We start from the raw sequence: 25894 nt of genomic DNA, 5'->3' as shown, positions 1-25894 counted from the left end.
TAGACATTTTAGCGTCTTCTTCATCTTGACTGTAGTGAATGGTGTTACTGAATGTGAGTGTGCAAGTATCTCTTGTAGTCTTTGCTTTCAACCCTTGTGGATATATACTCAAAAATAGGGTTCCTGGATTATAGGGTAACTATATATTTTAAAAATTTCAGAAGGACATTGTTCTCCTTTATGGTAGTTTTGCCATTTTACAGTTACAACAACAGTGTACAGTTGTTCACATTTGTCCACACTTCTGTCAGTACTGGTTGCCAATGTTTCGCCTATTATTGACGAAACCATCCAAATGGGCTTAAGATCTTCTTTAAGGTGGTTTCCATATATATTTCTCTGATGATTAGTTATGTGAGGATTTTGCACATTTCATAGGTTCTTTGTGTTCATCTTTGGAGACATATCTATTTGAAGCTAGGTGCCATTCCACCATTGTGAGAGATTGAGCTAAGAAGAACCCAGACAACCCAGCAATTTAGCAAGACCTTGTCTCAAAAGAAAAAACAAAACAAAATACATTAAATGAAATGAAAAGAAGAGGGAGAGAGCTCATAAAACAAAGAAATGTCTATTTGACTTATCTGATCATTTTAGATTATTTGTCTTTTACAGAGGTCACAGATATGATGTGCTTGCCTTAGATCTCAGAGGAGACTTGGGACTTGTACTTTTTAGCAATGCTGACACTGTTAGGACTTCGGTAACTCTTAGAGATGAACTAATTATCTTTTCATAAAGAATGTTTATAAGTCTTTGGGGATTCCGGTGTGGAATGTTATGGTTTATGTTTGGATGGCGCCCCAAGCCTCATGCAGTCATGGAGGTGGCTGAATCTAGCATTTGTGATTGGCTCATTGTCTAGTACTGGGATTGGTGGTCTGAGTGTTGTGCCTGTCTTTGGACAGCAAACCAGCATGCAACATAAGGGAGGGAAGGAGTTGTGCTTTTATCCCTTTTGCCCTTTTTGCTATTGTTGCTTATGGCTGCTGAGAATGGTTGCCCCTTAGCCAACACAGCCTGCCTTGGAGCCAGCTGAGTATGCACTGAAACCTCCAAAAACTGTAAGTTAAACAAACCTTTTCTTCCTTCATCTGGGGCATCAATAATTGTGTCTCAGCAATGAAAGAAAAGTAACTAAGGCACACTTTTAGAGTTTTTCATATATTGATATTAACCCCTATCAGATAGTATTTGCATATATTTTCTTCTATTCTACTATTGTGTCCATTAATGAACAAAAATTCTAAGTTCGGAATCTCCTTATTTTTCAGTTTTTGCTTTGGTTACTGTAGTGGATTGGTAACTGGCAGTCGATTTGTAATACCAGCTGCACTGAATCAGCATGCTGTTTAGTATAGATGGTCCATCTGAGGACTTGCCAGCACAAAGAGGAAAAGTGGAAAGGAAGAGTAACTTTGTGGCTTCTCCTAATGGTGGTGTTCAAAGCTGTTGGTTCTTTTGGAGCTTTCGGTTCTCTTAGAAGAGATTGTTATGCTAGCTTCCCTGATATGAACTCAACTGTTATCATCAGAGAAGCTTGGGATCTTGTCCCTGAGAATGCCATAGTTCACTTCAGAGGGGCCCTGGTCCTTATTTTGAGCATCACTTCCTGGCTCCAGTGCAGAACCCTCAACCTTCTGGCACAGATCCTTCACCCTGCTTGTAAAGACTTTCTAGCACCACTGCTGACCTTTTAGGTTTTCACAATGCAGATCAGTGAAACACACTTGCATGAGTCAATGTCATGAACTCCAGCCTTCGAGTTGCCTAGTAGCACATGATAAAAGATTGCTTTTTTCATGCATGATTCTTCTTTGTAGGTTTTAAAAAAATTTGTGTAAGTTTAATTTTTTTCAGAAGTATATATTATCGCTTTTTTATTTTAAAGATATTAAAATACAATAAAGCAAGACAGAACAAAGCTAGTCAATATAATGCAGAGAATTGTTAGAGAACTTCATAGCAGTATACTGGGAAAATGATAATAGCTACCGTAGTATATCTTGTGATCTTCACTATAGTTGTGCATTCAATCAGGTATAGCAAAATCAAACCAAAACCAAAACACAATAAAACCAGTCAATACATAATATTGAATAATGCAAAACAATTAATCAGAGCACAGCAAAACAGTGAAAAGAGTTCTGGACTTCAAAGACAAGTTAGTAGGGAATCCCCCATATTTGCTATATTGCATACTGTCATCCTCCAGAGAAATTCTCAGACCTCTGGCCCCAGGCCTGCATAATCAATCAAACAATACAAGCATTTAGTTGCTTTATGTACCTTAGTTGCTATCAACTCAGGCTGACCTCAGAACCATCCAGTTGTTATTGAGGGGTGGGGAGTTTTCAGGCTTGGTTGACTCAGCCTGAAAACCAGTAGACTTGAGCTGCTTACCAAGAAGGCTGGATCACTGCTTTCTTGATGGGTTCCCAAGTCCTGGCATGGCAGATTCTCAGGAGACATGGACGTTTCTCTTCCTGGTGCACATGCAGCTTGTGCTGCTTTGTGATTACTTTTTGAAAATTACTTAATAGATAGAAATGGCTGAGATACAAACTGTTGGACCTGATACAGCAATGAATCTCACATATTCATCATGTCAATATCTAGATTTGCATAACTAAATTATACACACAATCCAGATAAACAGCATAGTGTCAATTAGTTAATTAAATGTAAGCATCTGTATTTTCATGGTCAGACTAATTAACAAATTCATGCCCTGTGACATTCTTAGATGACAAGTCATTTCATTATCAAAACTACTTTCTCTATTTCCCTTATCTTCTGAAGGGAAAAACTGGATTGCATGTGATTAACACTTGTAGTTTTCTCTTTAGTTATAACCACATTTGAGACAGGAGCATAATCTAAAGTTCTCTTGTTATACATGAAATCAGTACAAATTGGGAAACTTGATGAAAGGAAAAATAATGACCTGATGAATCTGCTTCATGATAACAAAGGTTTAGTAAAAAGGCTAACAGAATAATTTATATAATGATAACTAGCAGAAATGTCTGAAAATAGAATGTGTGCATTAAATCATAGCTTCTGTAATATAATAACAATCTGTCTACATTTCTCTGGAATGAGTCTTAGACGTTCTTCTAGACTTTAAAATTTTGTGCATATTATGTTTGGAAAATTGGCTGCCTTCTCATGGAAATAAAAAAACCCAACATTTAATTAAATTAATGCAGTCAAATAATTTATTAAAGATCTATTGCCCCCATAGCTTTACACACCTATGTTCTGAATCATTTGTTTGCTCTTTAATTTATCTTTGTTTGTTTCTTTGTTTTTTGTTTTGTTTTTCCTTTGTTTGTTACTTCCAGATTCTTAAAGTTAAGGTACAAATGTAACAGCTGCAGAGATAAGGATAGGGAAAGTTTATTATAAAAACTAAGTAATTGGAAGAAAAATCCACAAATAAGAAAATAAATGTTTTCTTTCTTGTCTTTTTCCTTCTCCTTCACAATGATGTCTGAATGAATGAAAAAAAAATTGGATGTCTAAAATGTAAATTCTAGGACATTATAGAAAAACATATTTTGAGAAATATCAATTAGAGAATTTTAAAATATCCTATGATTTGGAATCTCAGAATTGATCCAGTATTTCTTTTACTTTCAAAATACAACATGAACATTTAATTTTAATAGTACTTTATTGAAGTAGTTATTGGTTTAGTATAGAAGAATATATTTTTCATGAAATATTTTTGTAACATCTGAAATGTTCAGCATAATCAGTGTATAATCCTTAGGTTATAAAATATTTAGAAATATAGCCAAAATTCATATTCCTAGGAGGAGAATTCAATGTCTCTTGGGAGGCAAATCTATATATTAATAATAATTACCAGCTATTATATTTTCTTAGACTGCGTATAAATCCTTGGCCTATAGGGGAAACATTAAGTTCTTTTTAAGCTTAGAGGTTCTGGATTCAAATTGCAGCTTGGCAATGACCAACCATGAAGTAGTGGCCTGGTAAATTCAATACGTTGGATCCTAATACAAATATGTGAAAGCCAGAGGTTATTTGTTCAAAAGGAGATAGTTATGAGTTGTAAGACTGAGATTAGGTAGTTGGCAAGGCAAAGTCTTGTTGTAGGAAGTTTATATTATGTTACAGTAAAACAGTCAATAAATTAACCACCTTATATTTTTAATATTAAATACTGAAAACAGAACACAAATACAAATGAAATAGCAAGTAAAAAATTATAAGAAAGATGACTATAGAAAAATATGCTCTTTTATGAAGGATGGCCAAGGAGACCTGTGTGGTAAGCTTAAATTTGAACAGAAAACCCAATTAAGTGAGGGAGCGAGTCATGTAGGTGTAGGGGAGATCAAGACATGATTACTGAAAGGGAACTGCAGTTATTAAGTGTAGAGGTAGGACATGTTTAGCATTTTAAGTGACATCTACGAAACTATCAAGTGAATTACATAGGATTTAACAGCTCACTTGGAAGACTTCAAGGTCTGTTATATGATGGAAAGTCCTCATAACAGTGCATCCAGTATGATGTCTTGGTTATTTTTCCCTTGTTCCTGAGACAAAAATAGCCAATTTCCATAATTAAGGAAGAACAGTTTCTTAGCACGTTATTTTGTTGAAGTTTCAGTGCATAATCAGCTGGCTTCATGGCAGGGTTGCATAGCAGAGGGGCAATAGTTCATGGCAGCTGAAGACTACAAAACTGACAGGGTGCAAAAGGGGAGCAAGCCTCTTCTCCTCCCTCCTCCTGCAAATAATAGTTTGCAGGCTATCTGCCCTAGAGTAAATGAAGCACTGAATCCTTCAACCCTAATACTAGGCAATGAACCAATCAAGAACTCTAGATTCAACTGTCTCTGAAAAGTCCACTCACCATGACTGCATGAGACTTTGGGGGATATCCAGACACAGATCATACACACATGGTCATAGCACATGGTAGCCCACTGCTATTCTGAAACTTTCTTTAGTTTAGTTGTCTCTCTTATTAGTTCTATTGTACAGTTTAACTTCCAGTAATGTAACTATTTTCTCTAAGTTTGCTTAAAACAAAGATTCAGGCAAGTATGTTATCAATAGAGAATTATAAAGATTGAGCAAAGTTGAGCAGACAACGGAGCATATCCATTTCAATAATTACAGTTCTTTTAAAAAATATTTTCTGTAATAGGAATACAACAGCTGTAAATTAAGTTGGAGCTTATTGGTAAAATATAACACAAACTCTGTGTGTGATAACCAAATCCTAGATTTTAATATTTAAGAAAATAAATATTTTATTTATTAGAAAATAATTTTTCAAAGTCTTGCAAATTCAGCACAAATAGAATTTATTTGTAATTTTTCTGAAATATTTTTCTTGGACTTTATTTTGTAGAGAAGGAGATGTAACTTCTGATTATGCAAAGTATAATTATTACATTTTAAGAAATCATACTTCTTTATAGATTTGCAGATAAGGCAGTGTATAGTTGCATGTTTATAAACTAGTTTGTTCATGAATAATCATGTAATTTGATGCATTTTAATATTGATACCTTGATATATAAAAATGGTGTCTACTGTCAGTAGAAATTTGATTATTCATATGGTTTTAGTATTGAACTAGCAAGATGGATCAAAGAAGTTTGTACCCGAGGATATCTTTCAGTTCTCTTAGTTCTAAGATCTGAATCATTTCATTTTATATGAATTTTTGGTTATTTGAAGAATTATTATACTCATGCAGTATGAATACATATTTTATATAAAGATGTATCTGTTACAATGACTTAAACTTACAGTACTAGTATTCTCTGGTATGATATTAAGGTAAATTCTTTTTATTTTGTATTATTTATATTTTCCAGTTCTGTAAATACTTTTCTGCAAAAAGAAGTAATCCAAAGCAAATGACTTATGAAGTAGACTTTTTTTCAGCAGATTCCTCTGTATATTTTTTTCAGTTATCTTTCCTATGTACACTTCTATTTGTTTCTAATGAATTTGTTTCTGTTTCTAATGCTCATAATGATCATTATCCATTAACTGATAAATTCCTCATTGTCTTAAGTCAAAACTATACCATCTTCTAAATGGGGAAAACAAGTAAAGAAGCGAGATAAATTAACTTGCTTAATTAATATTCACCTTCTAATGATATAATATGAAAAAATAAAACATTTCTTCCTTTTTCCTCTGCTTTCTTAACAATGTAAAAATAGTATATTGAGCTAAATAAAGCATGATGACAGGTGTTATATGTATATGAAATGTTTTGTCAGAATCACCATCATTTTTTGTTTTTCCTTTTAATTTAAATTTACAGCTTAATAAAAGAAACAGACTACTTTCTGTGATCCCATCAAAGATAGTCTTCTTTTTCTGCTGTAAAAAATATTTGCAGTCTTTGAACTGTTGCTCTCTTTTCAAGAATAGAAAAGTTCTCAGCACTCAGGAGGCTGAGCCTGTATATTGGCTATTCAAGGATAGTTGGGTCTACATGGCTTTTTCCAAGCTAGCCTGCTATGCCGTGTTATGAACCTGTCTTTAAAAAGCAAAAAGAAAGCAGAGATAAATAAAATTTAACTACACTGAAATTATATTTTAATAAATTAAAACATTATTTTTGAGTTTTAAGTCAAATTACAGGAAAACATTTTAAGCACAGAAAAAAATAAATGTTGAAATGTTGCTGGGAAAATAGCAACATTGGAATGGATTGCAATACATAAAGGAAGAATAAAAATCAGTTCATAAAGGACAGTTAAAATAAAAATGCCAAAAAATATGAATGAATTGTGCTTCATGTTTTAGAAGACTTTGAAAAAATCTTATTAGCATGCAATGAATAAAAAAGTAACTGGTACAAGCATATTCATTCCTGTGGTTTGATTCATTTTCCAAACTTAAAATTTAGTCATAAAAACAAGCAGGCTTGGGGCTGGGCACCTAGCTCAGCGGCATAAAGCTCCTGCCTTGCAAGCAGACAGTCATGAGTTCGATCCCTGGTACCGATAAAAAGGAAAAAGACAAAAAAAAGAAAAAAAAAAAACAAACAAGCAGACTTTTTCCAGCCTCTTACTGTGCTTGTCTTCTTAGCCATAACATTGTGGATAGTTGAAACAGAAGCAGAGAGACACTCACCTCTCTCTTTTACCCTGTACTTTAAATAAAGTGAGCACCTCTGGGTTGTATTATTTTATACCTTGTAACCCAGAGGCTACACTGCTTAGAGCATCTTAGTATTTGTATAATGCAATCAAAGCCACGGTATGTAGTAAATGTACCTTTTCTTTAGGAGACTGTTCTGATCAATAAGAGTCAAACTTCTATTCTCTAATTATATTTTCAACTTTTAACTTTCTCCAATTCAAAATTTACCACAGTATGTGCCACAGTTTTCTGATTTGGGAAATAAATCCAAACACACTTATTTTGAAAACTTCCATTTATATCAGCAATGTTACAAATGGTATTTTAGGTACTGTCCTTTATATCTTAGATACACTTAGGACTAAATTTAATTATTTTAACGTCCCTCTTTGTTCCAATGAAAATTTAAATTGCTTACCATGAGTCACACTGCCATGCAAAAAAAATATTGAAAATGAATTCTGAAAAATAAGACGAAGAACAAAGAAAGAAAATTACAAAGGAAGTTACAGTACAGGCAAATATAGTGGAAATGCAGGAAGCCCTCCCGAGACATACAGAGTAGCAACAAACTTGACTTTCACCCTTGTAGGGCCAAAGGGAAAGAAGAAAGCAAGTAAGCACAGAAATAACAGATTAAGTTACAAAGTTCACAAAGCCACATCACTCGCTTCCTGTTGGAAAGCAGGGCTATTTCTAAGTCTAATGACAGATTAGAGGAAACTATTTTGATGCTGTGGGATATCACAGAGAGGTTGCCATGGTGTGCAATGAGCAAAGTGCTCCAAGACACTTATGAGATGTTCTGGAGAAGGTCCCCATCGATTTGCAGGAATGGAGAAAAGTTCAGAATATCAGGGAAGCCTAAATTGTTTATCCCTCCGGCATTCTGCAATGCCTATTAATCCTTTTTTTTTTTTTTTTTTTTTTATGGTACCAGGGATTGTACTCACGACCTCAAACCTGCCAGGCAGGCCCTTATGCTGCTGAGCTAAGTCCCCAGCCTTGTCTATTAATTCTTTATGTTCACCTTTGAAAAAAAAAAAAAAATCACAAGTACCCAAAGTGGAGCTGCCTGAGTTTCTAGTTAAACTCAAGCCCTTTCCTTCACAAGGCTACCTGGGGTTTACAAGGAGGAAATCTGAAAATTTCTGACACCACTCCAACAGATTGCTAGTATTTATGGTCTTCGCACCTGCTGAGTTCTGGGCACTGAAAGAGTGGGAATTATCTAATGAACTATTCACACAAACTCTTTAAGGCCAGGATAGTAGATTTTCCATTGTACAGATCAGTTTCCTAAAACCTTGAGAGGTTGGCTATTTCCAGAAAGACACAGGTAGCAGTTGTAGACTTTTAATTTGAATCTACATCTATCAAACAGCAGCAAACTGAGTACCCTGTTACATTTCTTCTCAGGGGGAACCTAGCTAAAATTTAATTTATTTTTTTCTCAGAGATGAGCTGAGCTTACAAAGCAAAAAATTTTCATCAAATGGTAATTTTAGTTTGACTCTTTCACATTGACAAAGAGGTGACCAAGATGGCTGCATTAAGTAACCCCAGTGTAAAAAACAAAATAACAGTGAAGCTAGCCATGAATAAATATCTGTCTCAGCTCTACAGTTATTTCAGTAAAGCCCTTACATAGTATTTCTCATAGTGCAATTATTTCTGGCTGAAAGTAGTTAAACTAATATGGGTATCTACATAAAGTGATTCTATAAATTTTAATTTAGGAAAATTTACCAAAAACAACTTGGTTAAAGAATAAATATAAGTGAATCAGTTGTTTATTGACATTCTTAGTTTATGATATAAATAAAATGCTGTGTATAAAAGAAAAAGTAAACATGCTTAAACTTATTCTAAGAAAGCTGTTTAGATAAATTGCTTTACATTGGATGCTTTTTATAATGTGGTAGAAAACTAAAAATGTTGATATAGAAAATTGTATTAATTATACTGACATTTCTTAAGAAGATTTTGGTTTTTAGAAGTGCTTCTAATGATAAAATAATTATATAATTATTCTAATTATGTTTTAGAGCTTCAAAAACTATAATGAAATAATAAAATCCTAAATTAAAATTTAACTTTTTTTCAGTGATAATAATTATTATCCTAATTCATGCATACATAATTCACTTCTTAAGAACTCAAAGCGCAATCACTGTTCTTAGGAAAATTATTGTAACCAGATACTAGACTGCTATATATCTTACTGTACTATGTGTAGTTTAAATAGATACATTGCTAACAAAAATTTAAATATAAATTATTTCGTTGGTGGTGAATCACCTTTAACTCATCATTCTAAATTGAATTCAGTAATTGTGTTCTCATTTATTTTCTTTTGTAAAATGTATACAACATTTAAAAAAACGTGTGAAAAGTTTTAGAAATATCTTTCTGTGTCGATATTGACAAACACTGTTACATTTCCAATATTTTTAATTTTTTTATTTGAAAAGTAAAAGCTGGGTCTGGTTACTCACATCAGAGATCTGAAACTTTGGTAGGCTGAGAGAAGAGGATTTCAACTTTTAGCCCAGCCTGAGCAACTTAGTGACTTAGTGATGATATAGGAGAAATAAATTAAGTCCCAATCTGCCCCATGTAAAATATGCCCAGTTCGTGCTCCCCCAAACTAAGGGATGGATTTGAAGGAGCAATGGAGGTCAAGATTAAGAAATATTTATTGAGAGAGATAACTAGCTCCTGAGAGTTAGGGGGGATTTGAAAGTGGGTTGCCCATGAGCCTACTTTTTGAAAGAAGTTTCATAGAGTAGAATTGCAAGGTGGGTACAACACGGGACAAAACTGTGATCAAGCAATAAGATTGTAAGTGTAGCCGTCTCGGTAACATAAATCCAATGAGAAAGTAGGTCATGTATCTAGTATACATGGAAAGAGCAAGGCCTTCCTAGGAAGAAATGCATCACGAGGTCCAGGTCACCTACTGGGGGTGACTTATAATCTACCTAGGCCTAAGTGGGCCAGGAAATAGCAGTGATAGTATATCACTTATCCCTCAGGGAGACAAACAGGCCCGGTCCTTCCATTTTTGTCTTGAGGCCTGGCCTCCAACAGATCCACTGCCAGCCACAGTTGTAATATGTTCCATCCTCTGTACTGACTCTTTCGAGGGCCTCGCCCTGTCTGACTACCTATAATATTTCTATCTAACATATATCTATAATAGTGAGACTCTATCATAAAGTCAAAAATAAAAAGGGTGGGGCTGTAGATACAGTTCAAAGGCTCGGAGTTATCTCTGTGTCTCTGTCTTCCTCCCTGCATCCTTCCCCTCCCCCTTCCTCTCCTGTTTTTTCCTCCTTCTCCCTTCTCCCATACCACATAGCCTCCGCATTTCTATTCATAAATGGAAAACAGTAAAATTAAGAGAAACATCCTCTCCTGTGCACCCTGCTTAGGGTAAGCAATGGTTCCCGATGTTTACTGTCGTCAATCAGTCTTGCAGTGTTTATAAAAACATAATGAATTCAGAATATTTTTTTTTTGTTGTTCATTGCATAAGGTACTACTTAATTCTGTGGGCAGTAAATATATGCGTGTGCTTGATGAGTGAGTGAATGTCGGTGTCCCACTTTTGACTTAGTTTATTTATTTTTCATAATTTCAAACACATTTTATACTCTGCTGCCTCCAGCATGTTCTTTCTAAAGTGAAATTCTTTTTGTTTTTTTATTTATTTTATTTTATTTTATTTTATTTTTTTTTTTTTGTCTTTTTCCTTTTTATCGGTACCAGGAATCGAACTCACGACTGCCTGCTTGCAAGGCAGGGGCTTATGCCGCTAAGCTAAATCCCCAGCCCGAAATTCTTTTTGTTAAATGTGCTGTACCCATTGTTTAATATAAAGCTTCCTCATCCTCAAAAAATCCTATCCAGATTATATATCTAATGATAAATATTCTTTTCACCAATTTCAAAGCACTCATTTTCTAAATCATTTTATTATGTATAGTTTTCCATTTAATCTTGTTCTGACTTTGAACATTTTTATACTTTTGAAATGTAACTGTCACTTTTATTAAATGTATTTATTTGTTTGGAATTTTTATTCTTTTTAAAGAGAACAAAGTAGAAAAAATCAGTAAACAAACAATTAAAAAACAACAAAAGCAAAATGGTAGCAATAGCAAAAATAATGGCAATGTAAGATTTAAAACAAGATGATAGAATTTAACAGGGGTTGTTATGTTGCATATTGTTATCCTCAAATTAATTGCTCAGGCTATTAGATACAGACTTTTAAAATTGATTAAACAATCAAACTTCTCTTTGAGCAATTTCTTTCCCTTTTATTACTTCTATTGTAACTTTTACTAGATTTATAAAAACTTTAAAACTTTTAAAAAGCAATTTGAGATTCAAAATAAAATGAGGATAAAAATATAGAAATTTTCCATGCACTCTCCTGCATCCACATACACTTAATCTCATCCTACTTTATCAATATCTTGTACTACAGGAGGCACTGGTGACAGGTGAACCTGTGTTGACATACCCATACACTCACAGTTCATAATTTATTTCAGGGTTCATGCTTACCATTACCAGTATATGGATTTAAACACTATTTATTGAAATATAATCATGATACTATCATACAAAATATTTTCACTGCTTTGTGCTTTTGCTGTTCATCTCTCCTCTAACCAATCCCCAAGAACTACTCAAATTTTTACCCCTGAGCAATTCAATATAATAAATATTTATATAACATGTAGTTGTTCTTAATAATGTATAGTATCCCACTGACAGGAAATGCCATAGTTTATCTGTCCATTTAGCCACTTAATGGACACTTAATGGTTGCTTCTAAATTTGCAGTTCTATTCATGGGAAGCTTAAATGACTAATTTGAATTTGCAGACTACAGATTTCTATATCATTCTGTAGTAATCAATGCTACTTTAAGCAGCATGAAAAATATAAGATTAATAGAATTAAAAACTTATTTGTCTAGTGGAGGGCACAGCTATACAAATGTTGTTGCCACAAAACACTTAGAAAAATGGCTAGTGCTTTAGTACTCCTGCACTTCTAAATGAAAACATGCATACAATTAGATAAATGTCCCAGAAATCGACTGAATCTCAGGTCAGCAAAGAGAAATCTGTTGAAAGAGTGCTGGAAGGTGGCACTAATAACAGAATGGAAGACAGTGTGGATTAGGGGTAATAGAAAGGGCAGCTATAAAAACCTAAAAACAAGAAGTGTATACATTGTTTTATGCACAGTATCAGTCTAGCAACATTGCTCTGCCTTGCATGCATAAACTCCAAACATTTTATTCTTTTTTATCTTTGACTCAAGAACTAAATTTGAAAGACTGGCCTGGTTGGGATCGCATGCCATCTTTCTGGGTAAGTGGCAAGGTCAGGCCGAGACCCCTGATTAAAGTTCTGTTAGATGTGAGTGTGGGATTAAGATTAATTTATCAAACACACATCAAAAAGTTTTCAGGGAAGGAATATACATGCTGGTTAGAAAAAAATGGCATTTTTTGTGGCTTTTAGGAGGAATAAGTACAATTTCTGGGTTATAGATAGAATTTTATATCTACCCATGATTGAGCAACTGATTGAAGCAGCACTCTGGCCTCCATTTGCCAAGAAGCGAGAATATACCAGAGGGCATTCATCACCAAATTTGGGAAGAAAAAAATCTTCAGTTGGTTAGCTCTTGTTTACTGCCATTTTTGTGGCAGATAAAGAAAAGATTTAGAAGTTATCATTCTGCAATTCTCTTAACTATTTTTAAATTATAATTTAGTAGTGCTGACTAGAGTCCACACATACTAAGTGACAGAAAAGTGACAAATTGAACATTTTAGTGCCTCTGGACCATTTCATACTGCATCTTAGTAAGCTTGGGTTGACCTAACAAAATTACAGACTAGGTAGTTTTAGTTGCAGAGAATTATTTTTTCACAGTTCTAGAGATCTGTGGAAGTGGTCAGGTGCCAGCTGGAGATCAGGTGCCAGCTGGAGATTGTGTCTGGTGGGCTCTCTCATCTTGGGATGAAAGGAGATGGTTTCTTATTGTGTCCTGATCTTGGTTTCTGGAGTGAGAAAGTGGGTTCTTTGTTGCTTCTCAGGATTCCACCCTTATCATCTTTTCAACCTTATATATTTCTTGGGGGAGCACATACTCAGCTCCCTGGGTGTCAGGGCCAGACCATATTACTTTTGAAGGGACACAAACATTAAGTCCGTAACACTGTAGCAGCAGCATGAGGAAGGATGCATATTACTATGTTTCATTTATAGATTGGTAAAATTCCTTTGCATATCACTTTGCTATTTGATACATGGATTCATTTTGTAAGAATAAATAGGAGCACAAAGATGTAATTTTTTAGCTGTTTATCTATATCATGTATCAGGTGAAGACAAACCATAACATATGGTTTGAGAGAAACCATACGTTATTCAGAGGTAAGGTAAAAGCAGAGACAAATAATACACTAACACAAGGAGCCTTTGGTAATAGAGATAATACTCTACCCAAGGAATCAGCAAGTCTTTCAAAGATTAGTACCAAAAAAGCATTTCTTTTTGGGAAGCATAAGCAAGACTAATAAGGACCAGGTGCAGGGAAGTAAGATGATCATGGCTGGTATATATGTCAATGGAAGAGCACTTTCCTAGTGTACATGAGGCCTTGTCTCCAGCATAAATAAATGAATCTAACTAAATAAATAAAATTAGGGAAATAAAGGATCAGTGAATGAACAATACAAGAAACCTTTTATTGAAATTGCATGTGTTTTGGGCCAAAGAGGGTTGACCTGTAGGGCTCAGGTCAATGTCAAAGTCATATAGGATGAACACCTTCTAAAAACAGGCCTCTGCAGGCCACAGTGGAAAACTCCAAAGAGTTGTATTTCCCCCACAGGATATTACATTCTCGTACTCTTCCCTTTTCCTGTCTTCTCTCTCTTTGCCTTTCTTCCTCCTTTCTCTCCTCCTTCCTATTCTTATTACTGTGTGCATTAGAAGGCACTTTTCTACAAATATCTTAAAAAATATTTAATGTACTAAGTGGTCATGCTTAACTTCCAATTTTCTTGGGGTATCAGCCCTTTTTAATACCAGGTCAGCTTTTATACCACCTTTTATGTGGCACTGCCACATGAAAAGTTTTCTTAAGTACCAAACAATACACTTAAATACAAAATGTTTTGGAACAGTCAAGGAGCCTGGGACAATGTACAGGGATCTGTGTTCAATATTCAACACACAAGGCAATAGAGAGAATGAAGCTGAGCTCAACGGATTTGCACTCTCCTAAAAGTCATCTGTTTCTGGATATACATTTCAAGGAAAATAAAAAAGAAAGTTTATCTGTAAGGCTTAGTCTTGCTTTTATATTTTGTTACATGAAAAATATTGTATACAAATTAACCTTAAAAGGAACAAAAAAAAAAATAGAATGAAAAGATACAAAAAGTAGCATAAATCTACTTTAACCTTTTTTATGTAAGTATTTGTTCAATTAAGTATTGTCTCCTTTGGTTTGCAAGATTTATTCCTCTTACCTATAAGTACATATTTAATCAGGAATAATAATGATGTAGACAAAATAATTTGATTATTTGGTTCATATATGGCTAGTAGGGCTCAAGATCTGTTTTCTTACCTTAAATTATCAAGTAGGCTATTAAACAATTCCATATATACTTAAAGGATTTACAAACTAGCTTATCTTATTAAGTTCAGTCCCTTGTCCTGTTCTCAACATACTAGCAAGTAAACATCTTTAGAAGGTAAAACTGTTTTTATTGCTTCAGTATTTTAAACCTGGCAGTGAATTTTTATTTTGCACAGAATAAAGTGTCCTTACAAGTCGTAATTTTCCTCTTTCCTTTTGTAGCTTTTTTGCTCTATTTATGTAATATGACATCAGATTATGTGTACAAGAACTTAGCAATTCCCTTTTCCTATTCTTTTGCAGAACATCCACCTTACTAATTATCCCCTTTGATCAATTATTAATTTTTCAGCAATGCTTTTCCAGAACACTTTCACTAAATCTACTGTTTAATTATTTTTTGTCTCACCAATTATAGATTCTTTGGTGTTAGAAGTTTCTGTTTCATTCTCCGATACTTATTATGTTGTATATCAGTGTTAGACTCCTGAGAGGCATGTAGAAAGTACATGTTAAAGAATAAATGAACAGCTTTTTTTTTTTGAAGAAAAACGACATTATAGCAGCCATTGATGATTTAATATCATCTTGCTTTGAAGTCCTACCATGATTTTGTTCTTCTGTTTCCATTGGTTCAATCATGTGGTGTCTTATTGGATTTTAATATATGTGATAGTATAAACAAAATTTTATGGAAAATGAGATATTATAGAAGCGATTTTTCATTTTCTGTTTTTTGGTTTTGAATGTCTTGTAATACTTTCATTCCCATGAATGGTGGTATACTATTCTATTATGTTTGATATTATTGTGTGTGAAGGTATGCTCAGCTATTTCAAAGAAAGAGACATTATGGTAGCTACTGTTAATACCCAGTTGTCTTGTTGTGAAATGCCCTGTGGCTTACATTGTTCTGTTCTGATTTGTTTTGTTTTGTTCTCTTTTGTTTTATTCTATTTTAAAATAATTTAAAAATAAAATTTAAAAAAATAAGTGAATGAAAATATTGCCACTTAGTTGAGTTTTTCTGTATGTAATTTTATTAAACTCTCCATTCAATTTAATTTTTCATACTTTTAAACTGAAAATGTAGACTTAAATGTAAGCTTTTCCCTGAAGAATTTAAAGGAGATGAAGTGCAGTTAAAGATCTATATTTTAAAATTTGATTATTTTTAGCATGCCTACTATAAAATAAGCAAAATAATATATAAAGAAAAATACTAAACTCATATCATCATAAACATCTCTTATAGGTTTGTTATTATATAAATATTTTATTAGGTCAATATATTTACACCCTCATACACACTTTGTATCTGTATCTCTATATTCACATATATGTATAAAATGTACATATATACTGAAATAAATATACATAAAATATTTAATGAATATAGACATAAAAATACTTAGTATATACATACAGTTAATAGTTGGAAAGAAAGTTTCTTAAAATGAACTCTCAATTAAAAAGTATAAAACTTATTTTTATATTTTATTTAGAAAAAGGCAGGAAAATTTCAAATATAGTGTCTTCAAAATATACTTCATCCTAAAAGGATCTCTGAGACTTTGTGAACAAAATATTGCAGGAGAAGACATTGTTGCATCTTTTAGGTGTTTTGATTTTTTGAAATGAATTAATTTATGATTCTCTGCTATATGAAGGAATTAGTACAGTTATGTTTTTTTCTCCACAACTAATGTTTTATTCATTTATGGTGCTGCAGTTTAGTTTTGACCTGAAATACAAGTAAAGATAGACTCAGTAGATATGTGTCTCCACTGTGGAATAGCAGGCAGTTTTTCTATTTTGCTCACTTATGATAGTTTTCTTTAGGAAATAGGAAATAATGCCCCCATGCATTGTTGTAGAAAAAGCTGCCTTTTTCTATGTATTTAATTATGTGCTAACATTTGTTTTTGATTTGTACATTAATAGTATTAGTAACAAATGTTTTTTAATAATTCCACAAATTAAATATTTTGAAGTACGGTCAAGAAAGGAGATTGCTACTCCAAACATTTAAGCAAAATTCCTATTAATATTAACAATCAATCATGTCTTAGGAACTCATTATCCAGTGAAACCTGTAAGAAGAATTGTATAAAGCATTAACTCACTTCATGTGCACATGACTGCATATAAGAAATTATTTTTTTAATTTTATATTTAAGGAAACTAAGAATTTAAGAATATAATTACTTAAGTTTATGTAACAGATGAGTAAAAACTTTGAAGACCAAAATCAAAACCCTGTGCTCTTGATGCTCTGTGGTTAATTTTTGTACAAATGAACTATCATGAGTATTATTTCTTATTTTTCTTATTTTTATAAGTGAGAATAAGTCTTTCAGAAAAAGCATCATAAAGCATGAGTTGAATAATGTTACATGAGTCTATGTATCCCATTATGTCCATGAATTTTGCAAAGTGAATTTACTCAACTTTCTTGTTTTCTGAAACTTTATTTTTCTGCAAATATCTCATCAGAAAAAAAGGACTGTAACATGAAGAGAGTAATGATTATGGCATTATGATAGTAAAGGAAAATAATAGACATCACTTCAGTAAGAACCCGTTAACTCTTCTGGTCCACAAAACTTCAAAAGCAAATGGACAAAATATTTCATTATCACTGGTGCTGTCCTCTGGCATCTCCTCCAAATTTATTATCTTGATTGGTTTTGTAATAAAGGCCAGCCAAACAAATACTTGAAAATATTTTAACAGAGAAGAAAGTGTGTCAATTTAAATCTAAAGCAAATTTACTTTCAGTTGTATTAACAGAATTTAGAATATGTTGTTCCTTAGAAAAAAACTAGATGGACACCAAAAGGAGTATCAAAGCTAAAGATAATTTTGACATATTTGTTACACAGCCTTGTAGAATTATAAATTCATATTTATTACCTTGCATTTAAATACTTATAAATAATATATTTTCTATTTTAATAAGGAAAAGGACCCTAAGGAAGCTGTAGAAATTTAAATAACAAATATTTATCTGGTAATAATTCATATTTTCAATTAAAATCAAATAATGTAATTAGAAAAAATATGCTTTCCAGAAATTACCTTTTAATATTTCTCTATGGTATCAAATAGACATACTTTGTATAAGATAGTATATCTTTTAGTTATTCATATTCATCTAAATATGTTCTGTGGTTTGCGTGTGATATACTTATTAACAATATAAACTTACCTTTGTGACATATATACACATTCACTTACTGTTACAATACATTAACGATCAGGGGCTGGGGATTTAGCTCAGGGGGCTGGGGATTTAGCTCAGCAGCATAAGCGCCTGCCTTGCAAGCAGGCAGTTGTGAGTTCGATCCCTGGTACCGATAAAAATGAAAAAGACAAAAAAAAAACAAACAAATACATTAACGATCTATATATCCTTTGTAAAGAAGGTATCCTAATTCTGATCACAGCATGTAGGTATGTGCCTGATATTACAGTTCCTGGTGGGAGGTGTAATTTTTGACTTCCACCATGCAAAGTCAATAGTGTAAGGACTCATGATTCTTTTTAAGTGTAGATAGTTTATTTTGTGCAACATATTTGGCATTTCCCACGAGCCACATCAAAGTTCAAATGATATAAATTCAAAATTTCTGGATTTAAATAGAACATAGTTGATGACCTCTTTTTATCTTGTGTGGTTTCCAGAATTATTGGAATCTAAATGTTTAAGAGAGAGAGAGAGATTTCTTTTCTTAGGTTCATGTTCAGTAAACAGCAAAAACCTGGCTGTCAAATTTTTTTCATTTCTAAACTTTATTTCAAGTTCAGAGTGATTTTTTTTTTCACAGTAAGCCTATCAGAAAGTCATGTTTGTACTTTCTTCGATTTATAGGATCTTGGATCGCTATGTTCAGGAGCAAATCCCTGGTGCCAAGGTGGTAGTGGAGTCTATTGGTGCTCGAAGGCATGGTGATGCTTTTTCTCTAGAGGACTACACCAAATGTGACCTGACTGTCTATGCAATTGATCCCCAAACCAACAGAGCTATTGACAGAAATGAACTTTTTAAGTAAGTACTTTTTGTTACCTGCAGCAGCTCTTCAATTACAATAAAACGTATAAGTAATTCCAGTACAAATCTTTGAGTGTAAATAAAGTGTAAAGCACCCCAATATGGTAAGACGAAGTATAAGCAATAAACCAGAGACAAAACTCATGGCCCTCATACTTATTTTCAGGTGTAAGCATAGATCAGCGTGACTTCAAGAAGGGGGTCTGTTCTTTAGGCAGCAGAGGGTCTCAGGTTTGTGAGCAAGGAGGAGCTCTTTGAGGTGATTTCATACTATTTCATCATTCTTGCTCCAGGGTTCTGGCCATTTGAGCGGAAATACAGACTCTGAAAGTGGTCGTTTACCTGCAATAATTATAGTAAGCTATAATATTAAGAGGCAGCGCAGCTTTTGTATAGTTCTGTTGAACTAGCTAACATAGTATCTGATTTTCCCCTTCCCTTGAGAGTGAAGGACAGAAAGTAATCACTTCCTTTCAGTCTCTACACTTCAGTATTTCATCCTTTGTGAACTTAAATATTTGAGGTGTAAATTCTAAAAAACAAAAGTGGAAAATCTTAAAATAATATTATTCATTGTGTTATTCTAGTTCAGATTTAAAAAATTAATATATTAAATTTTTACTTTTTGTAGAGACTGCTAGTGTCCATCAGATACTTGAAAAATAATTCTATTTTTAAGTATTCATGTTTGAAAATTACAGATATGTAAATAGGTATATATATGCACATGTATTAAAATTCATAATTTCAGAATTTATTTTTTCTCTGCCTACATACTAAATGCCATATAAATATTGTCATGCTCAAATTTACATATATACTATATTGATATATGTGTATTCATAAATTTCCTAATTATGTATTTATTCATTTTGTAACAGAAACTGTAAATTCTGAATTTAGATTAATTTTACATGTGTTCAACAATGACATAGTGATTTAATAACAATATAGTTTTAAAAGAGACATAGTCACTAAATATATTATTTATCAGTTTATTTGTGTAGTTTTTGGGGCATATGCAACACAGTATATAATCAATATGTGGAAACACTGAGAGTCAAGAATCACCATCCAAATGAAATAGCATTTGATACATCAAGCCAATTTTATATAAATCATATTAATTTCAAAAAATGTATGTAGGACTAGACTTAAAAAGTAATTCATATGTTTTATTACTATTATTTACACTTTTCTTCTCTGTTAAAATGACTTCCAAGATTGTTTTTCACATAATTTTTTAAGTTTGATAACAGATTGAGTTTAGAATATTTTGCCTAAATATAAAAACATACATTTTTTGGATAGTTCACCAGCTTGCAAGAGAAAATGGTGTTGATTAAAATTTAAAATGTGTTGGAAAATATTTTGGTATTCACATATGTGGGAATCAACCAAAAGAAAATGTTGATTAAAAAAGTTCATATTGAGAAAAATGAGAGTAGTCATAAATTATTAAGATTTTGCCTTAGCAGTTTTCACTTTGAAACACTAGCTGAGAAATACTGATATAATTTAAAGCCTTAAATTGTTTCAAGAATTTAAATATAAATATACTATATATATTCTGTGATTTATAATTTGTAACGTATATTCCAAGACTGAAGATACACAGACATTTTCAAGTATTCTGCAGCAATAAAAGTTATGTAAAGTTTAGTTTTTAACATTAAACGTGTATATCAGAATATTTTGGTTGTTGCATAATTTCTGGACCCGTGGAAACAGGATTATTATCTCAGTATTTCCTTATCCTGAAATCTAACATTGCGAAGATGTTGGAATCCTTTAGGCCAGAAAAATTAGAAGAAACAATCATAATTACTCTAGGAAGTTCCTTTAGATTTTTAAAAATGATTTTAAATACATGAAATAACTTGTAAAGCCCTGGCAAAGACCGATATATATGTAATTCATTCATTCGTTCAATATCTGGACCTGTAGATTCAATCCAGGGCTTTCGTACTGAGCTACATCCCAACTTTTCTGTAATAAAATCTTTGAAAGAGAGTCTGCCTAAGCCACTTTTTTAACCAGGCTGGATTCCAATTTGTGATACTGTTGCTCAGTCTCCCAGAGTGCTGGGATTATAGGTATGTCCCACATTACCTGGTTTAGAATGAGGTTCATCGACATATTGATAATTTACTTTTTAGGGGGCACACTTGGTGCTATTTTGAATTTTCTTAGATTTGGATATGTGATATGCTTAATTTTCTTCAATAAATGCACATTCTTATTCTTGTTTTTATCTCCTTTTGATCATCTAAGCTCAAGGAATTCACATTTTTGTTCATTTATTTGTTTTTCCTACCAGGAAGTTCTCAGACATTATCTCTAAACATTTTAAACACCTTTACTTATATGTTATTCATGTGTTTACAATCCATTCATTTAAAGTGTATAACACAGTGTTCCTTAGAAAATTCACCAAGTTGTAGAGCCACCTCCACAATCAATTTTAGAACATTTTTATCACATAAAAAAGAAATTCATATCTATTTGTAGTTATTTCCTGTTTTCCTGGACGCCCACCCTTGTATCAAGCAGCCACTTAATTATTTTCTGTCTCTATGTATTTGTTTGTTCTGAACACATTTTAAAATTATCTTTAAAAATAGCATTGATATTGTTAATATATCATTATTATCCTACACAATCTTCATCTGGAGTGTAATCTATAAAAATAGCAACAACATTCTTCACATTAATAGAAAAAAAAATCCTAAAATTAGTATGAAGCCACAAAACATGCAGATAACCAAAGCAACCGTAAGCAAAATGAGTAAAGCTGGACGTATCACTCAGCTTGAATTAAAATTCACTGTTCTGAAAGCAACTGGTAACCAAAACAGCATGTTTGCTTAACAGAGCAATGGAACAAAATATGGAAACAAAAGTAAACCCACACATTTACATCCAGCTGATTTTCAACAAGAATTCCACGAGCTTCTACTTAGAGAAAGGAAGTCTTCTTAGCAAATAATTTTTTTTTCTGGGAAAATTGAATATCTTCAATATTTTTGTGTTCTACCATTTTATAAAAATTTTTTAACCAGGATTCCAATTATAATCTTAACTCTTCTCATAGTTTTTTGGATGTTCTTTTTTCCCCATTCCTTGGTTTATTGCTTTCTGTTTGTTTGTTTTGTACCAGGAATCAAACTCAGGAGCTCATGCTTACCAGGCAGACATTTATGCCACTGGGCTAAATTGCACCCCTAGTTTGGCAATTGTTTTTGCTTTCTTTTAAAATTTAAAGATTCACGGGGAGGAACCTATTCACCAGTTCTTTGAAGAAAGTCTCTTTTTTTTTTTTTTTTTTTTTTCTACATCCGGACTCAAACTCACAAGCTCGCATTTGACAAGCAGGCACTTACACTGCAGAGCTAAACTCCTGGCTTCTTTGAAGAAATATCTTTACCTTGGTATCTTTTTAGGTGCAAATATCTTGCATTCCCATTAGATTATTTCATACATTTTCCAACACTCTACTGAATCTGTGCATTGGTTCCGATATATTTTATATTTCCTACTGCCTTAGGTAATGTATTACCCAAAGTAGTACCAAAATCCTTTCCAGATATTTCCAGTATCTCGGTTATCATGAGTAGGTTCTGTCATTTTATTTATCTCTTAAAAATAGTATTTTTGGTTTTGTTTGTTTTGTGTTTTTTCCCTAGTATTTCTTTAAAATTGGTTACAATGCCAAACATGTGGAAGAACAGTATGGTACCCATAAATGGACATATAAAACTTCTGTTGAATAAATGTATTTGCGAATTGGTTTTGAATTTTCGTTTTTGTTTTGTCTCTCTCTTTTTTTTTTTTTTAACTTTTTATCGGTACCGGGATCGAACTCACCACCGCCTGCTTGCAAGGCAGGTGCTTATGCCGCTGAGCTAAATCCCCAGCCCCTGAATTTTCGTTTTTGTATTCATTGTGTTCACTGTAGTCACATGGTTCAGTTATGCTTTTGCTGGGCTACTGCCCCCACATTCTTACAATACAGGGTGAGGGCACTTAGTGGTGTCTGCACGTGTGTGTGTGGGATAAGTTTTCCTCACACTTCATCTCTCCTGGAGAGGTGGGACAGTGTTCCAAGTAGTTTAATTCTAATCTTATTCTGAGCTGAGGTCTGGGGAAGAGGTTCCTTTCCTTTTCTAGTCTAGACTTCTTTAGGCCTCTGATTGCTGCTTTGTCTGTCTCCACCCCTTTCCCAAGGCAGCTGGACTTTGTTTCATATTTGGATGTGTTCTGAGTCTAATGAAGTTCTCTAACTTTTCCTCTTTAGTAGTAAACTTATGTTATATTGGTGAGGAGGATCTTAGACCCAAACACACTTCCTACTGCTCCTAGAAGTGTAGTGAAATTTTTGCTTTTATGGCTCTTTCCCGGGACTGTTGGACGTTCGCTGAGCTCTAGGGATGGGTGTTCTGTCCCATCTCCCCTCTATCTCTAGGTGCTTTGTATGGTGAGATAGATCTCTGGGAAACTGTAATGAATTGTGCCTGTCTCCTAGCTTTAAATCATTATTTCTTATCCTTGTCCTTTCTGCTTTTTCTCCTGTCGTACAGAAGCCGATGAAAAATGTTTGAGATTGAATGGTTTCTGGTAATCTAACCTGCCACCAAAGTACATACTTAGCTATTTTCAATGTATCAAAATTTACACAGCCAAATATGGTGACAAACACTGCTATCCTAGTACTCAGGACACTGAGGCTGGAGGATTTTGAGGTCAACCTGGACTACCTAGTAAGTTCAAGGCCTGCCTGGATGGCATAGAGACACCTTGTCCAAAGAACAAACAAGCAAGCACACACAAAATAAAAATCATTCAAAAAGAAACAATAAAAATTTTTTTTTCTGTTTTCCTAGCAGTACAAAGCACATCTTATGTGCATGATAAATTGCCCAAAACAATATAACCAGATTCACCAAATTTTAAGGAAAAGATGTCACAATTCAAGAGTATTTAGCTAGGAAAGTTGTTGTGAATGTGCAGAAATATTCACCAAAAATCTCACTATAGTTTAGCCTAGCTTTGGGCTTGAAACTGTCAGCTCTTCTTATAAATAATTACATCATAGTTTCATTCTTGAACTGAGAAATCAGGTAGATTTTATTTCTAAGAAATGAAGTTGTTGATTATAAAACAACTAGCAAATCTTCCTTCGGTGATTTGGACATAAAATACAGAAACACAGTAAATTGTATTCTTGCATATAAATTCTGCATAGTAGAAATAAGTTTTCCCTAAATCAATTGAACATTCTTTCATTCTGATTCTTCCCAATTCAAATAATATATTTATTTTGATAAAATTTTTAAATCTATTTCCTTTGTCTGATAAATAATTCAACCAAAATTGCTAAACTTATATTGTTCAACCTCTGACAATCACGTAGGAAAATTACTGTAAGAAATACAATTTTCATCCCACAAGCAGATCTGTAGAGCAAAACAAAGCCGTGGAAGTTTCTACTTGTTGTAATATGCAAATGTAAGTTAAAAACAAATATGGCTTCAAAATAAAATTGGTTTATCTGAATCACTAGGGTTCTTAAGCTAGAATACTATCTAGTGGAATTCATATCTAATAATATGCACTCCTTTTTATACAAAAGCTTTGAACAGGTATTAGTTAAATTCATAACCATGATCACTCTAATATTACAGCACCAAATGTCAAAAAGGGAAAATTAAAATTAACTATAAAAGTGTTAAAGCTTGACATTTGGTTACTTTTTCTTCATTTAATTGATAAAAACATAGAATCATACAACAAAACATAAAAATATATGACATCTAAACAAGGTAAAGATATTCTCTCAAAAATGATATACTTTATTATATAAAGTATACTTTATTATATAAAGTCATATACTTTATTATATAAAGTTTTTATATAATCAAGTATCCTTTATGCACTTTTAAAAATATATGTAAAATATTTCTAAATTTTTAAAATGTATAATGTTATTATTAGGTATATTTTACAGTTGTCCAGTTTATTATGCCATAGCATAGGATTTCTTCCTTGTCACATAACTTGGTACCCATGAATCAGCCTTTCCCCAAAATCCCCTTATCCTCCCCTGCCTCTAGCAACTGCCATTGGGGATTACAATGAAATTTAGGCCTTTTAAGATTTTCTTTGTGTTTTCCACAAAATTATTATTTTGATATTGAGAAATATAATTTAAAATACATTTTAAAAACACTTTTATGCTTTTTAATCACACATATAATAGAAATATTTGTTAATTCCAAAACATTTTATTTAAATTTATGAAGACATTAACAATAATTATAGTTGTCTTTGCTTCACAGACTATGTGTACTTTTGCTATATTTGAACTTCTTTGTATTTTTCATTTTCTTTGGTAAGATCTTTGACCATAATAAAAAATCTCAAAATTAAAAATAAAACACACTTCTGCTCTTTGCTATCAAGAATACAATTGTTGGATCAGTATCTGGGATTTATAAGGATTTCTCAAACATTCTCAAGGAATTTAAAATTAAACTTCATAATTATAGTATAAAAATATATCAATGTGTCTAAAGTAGTAATATAGAATTATTGCTTCTTGATTTTTCCTTCCCAGTGCAATACTCACAATTGGATTTGCACTATTTAGAAGAAAGATTTGCAAGAATTTTGTGATTAAATTATTGCTATTTTCTGTCATTCTGATATGCTACCTGCATCATTTATGTAGTTCTTTTTTCCTAGGTAGAAAAAAAATGATTCTCTTTTTATGTCAAAACATTGTTTCAAGTTCAGTTTGGAGACTACAGTCGTTTAAGGTAGTATAATGGAAACCAAATACTGGTTAAGAGCTTTATAGAGGTTTCCACATTGCTGTAAATTAGCATTGAAAACAACTGTGTTTACATTATCTCAATGGTAAAAAGAGTCAAAATACATGAGTATGATTTTAAATTGTGCCATGTAATTTAGGACTATTGTACTTTACCCTCTCTGAAT

General features: G+C 32.7%; 1 protein-coding gene across 3 annotated transcripts in view; it reads left to right on the top strand.

Annotated features, from left to right (window-relative positions):
- The window catches only part of Pcdh15 (protocadherin related 15), a 1472709-nt gene that overhangs the window by 1424403 nt on the left and 22412 nt on the right, over window positions 1-25894 (top strand). For all 3 annotated transcript variants that reach the window (XM_063239515.1, XM_063239513.1, XM_063239514.1), the window contains one exon: window positions 18716-18892. In XM_063239515.1, coding sequence (XP_063095585.1) covers window positions 18716-18892 — 177 coding nt within the window. The remainder of the gene's footprint in view (window positions 1-18715; window positions 18893-25894) is intronic.

This window comes from Cavia porcellus, unplaced genomic scaffold, assembly GCF_034190915.1.
Source record: "Cavia porcellus strain 051 isolate PalLab524CR breed Dunkin Hartley unplaced genomic scaffold, mCavPor4.1 scaffold_28, whole genome shotgun sequence".
Classification (NCBI taxonomy): Eukaryota; Metazoa; Chordata; class Mammalia; order Rodentia; family Caviidae; genus Cavia; species Cavia porcellus.
Note: the sequence above shows the minus strand (reverse complement) of the source record. Positions and strands in the feature narration are given on the sequence as shown.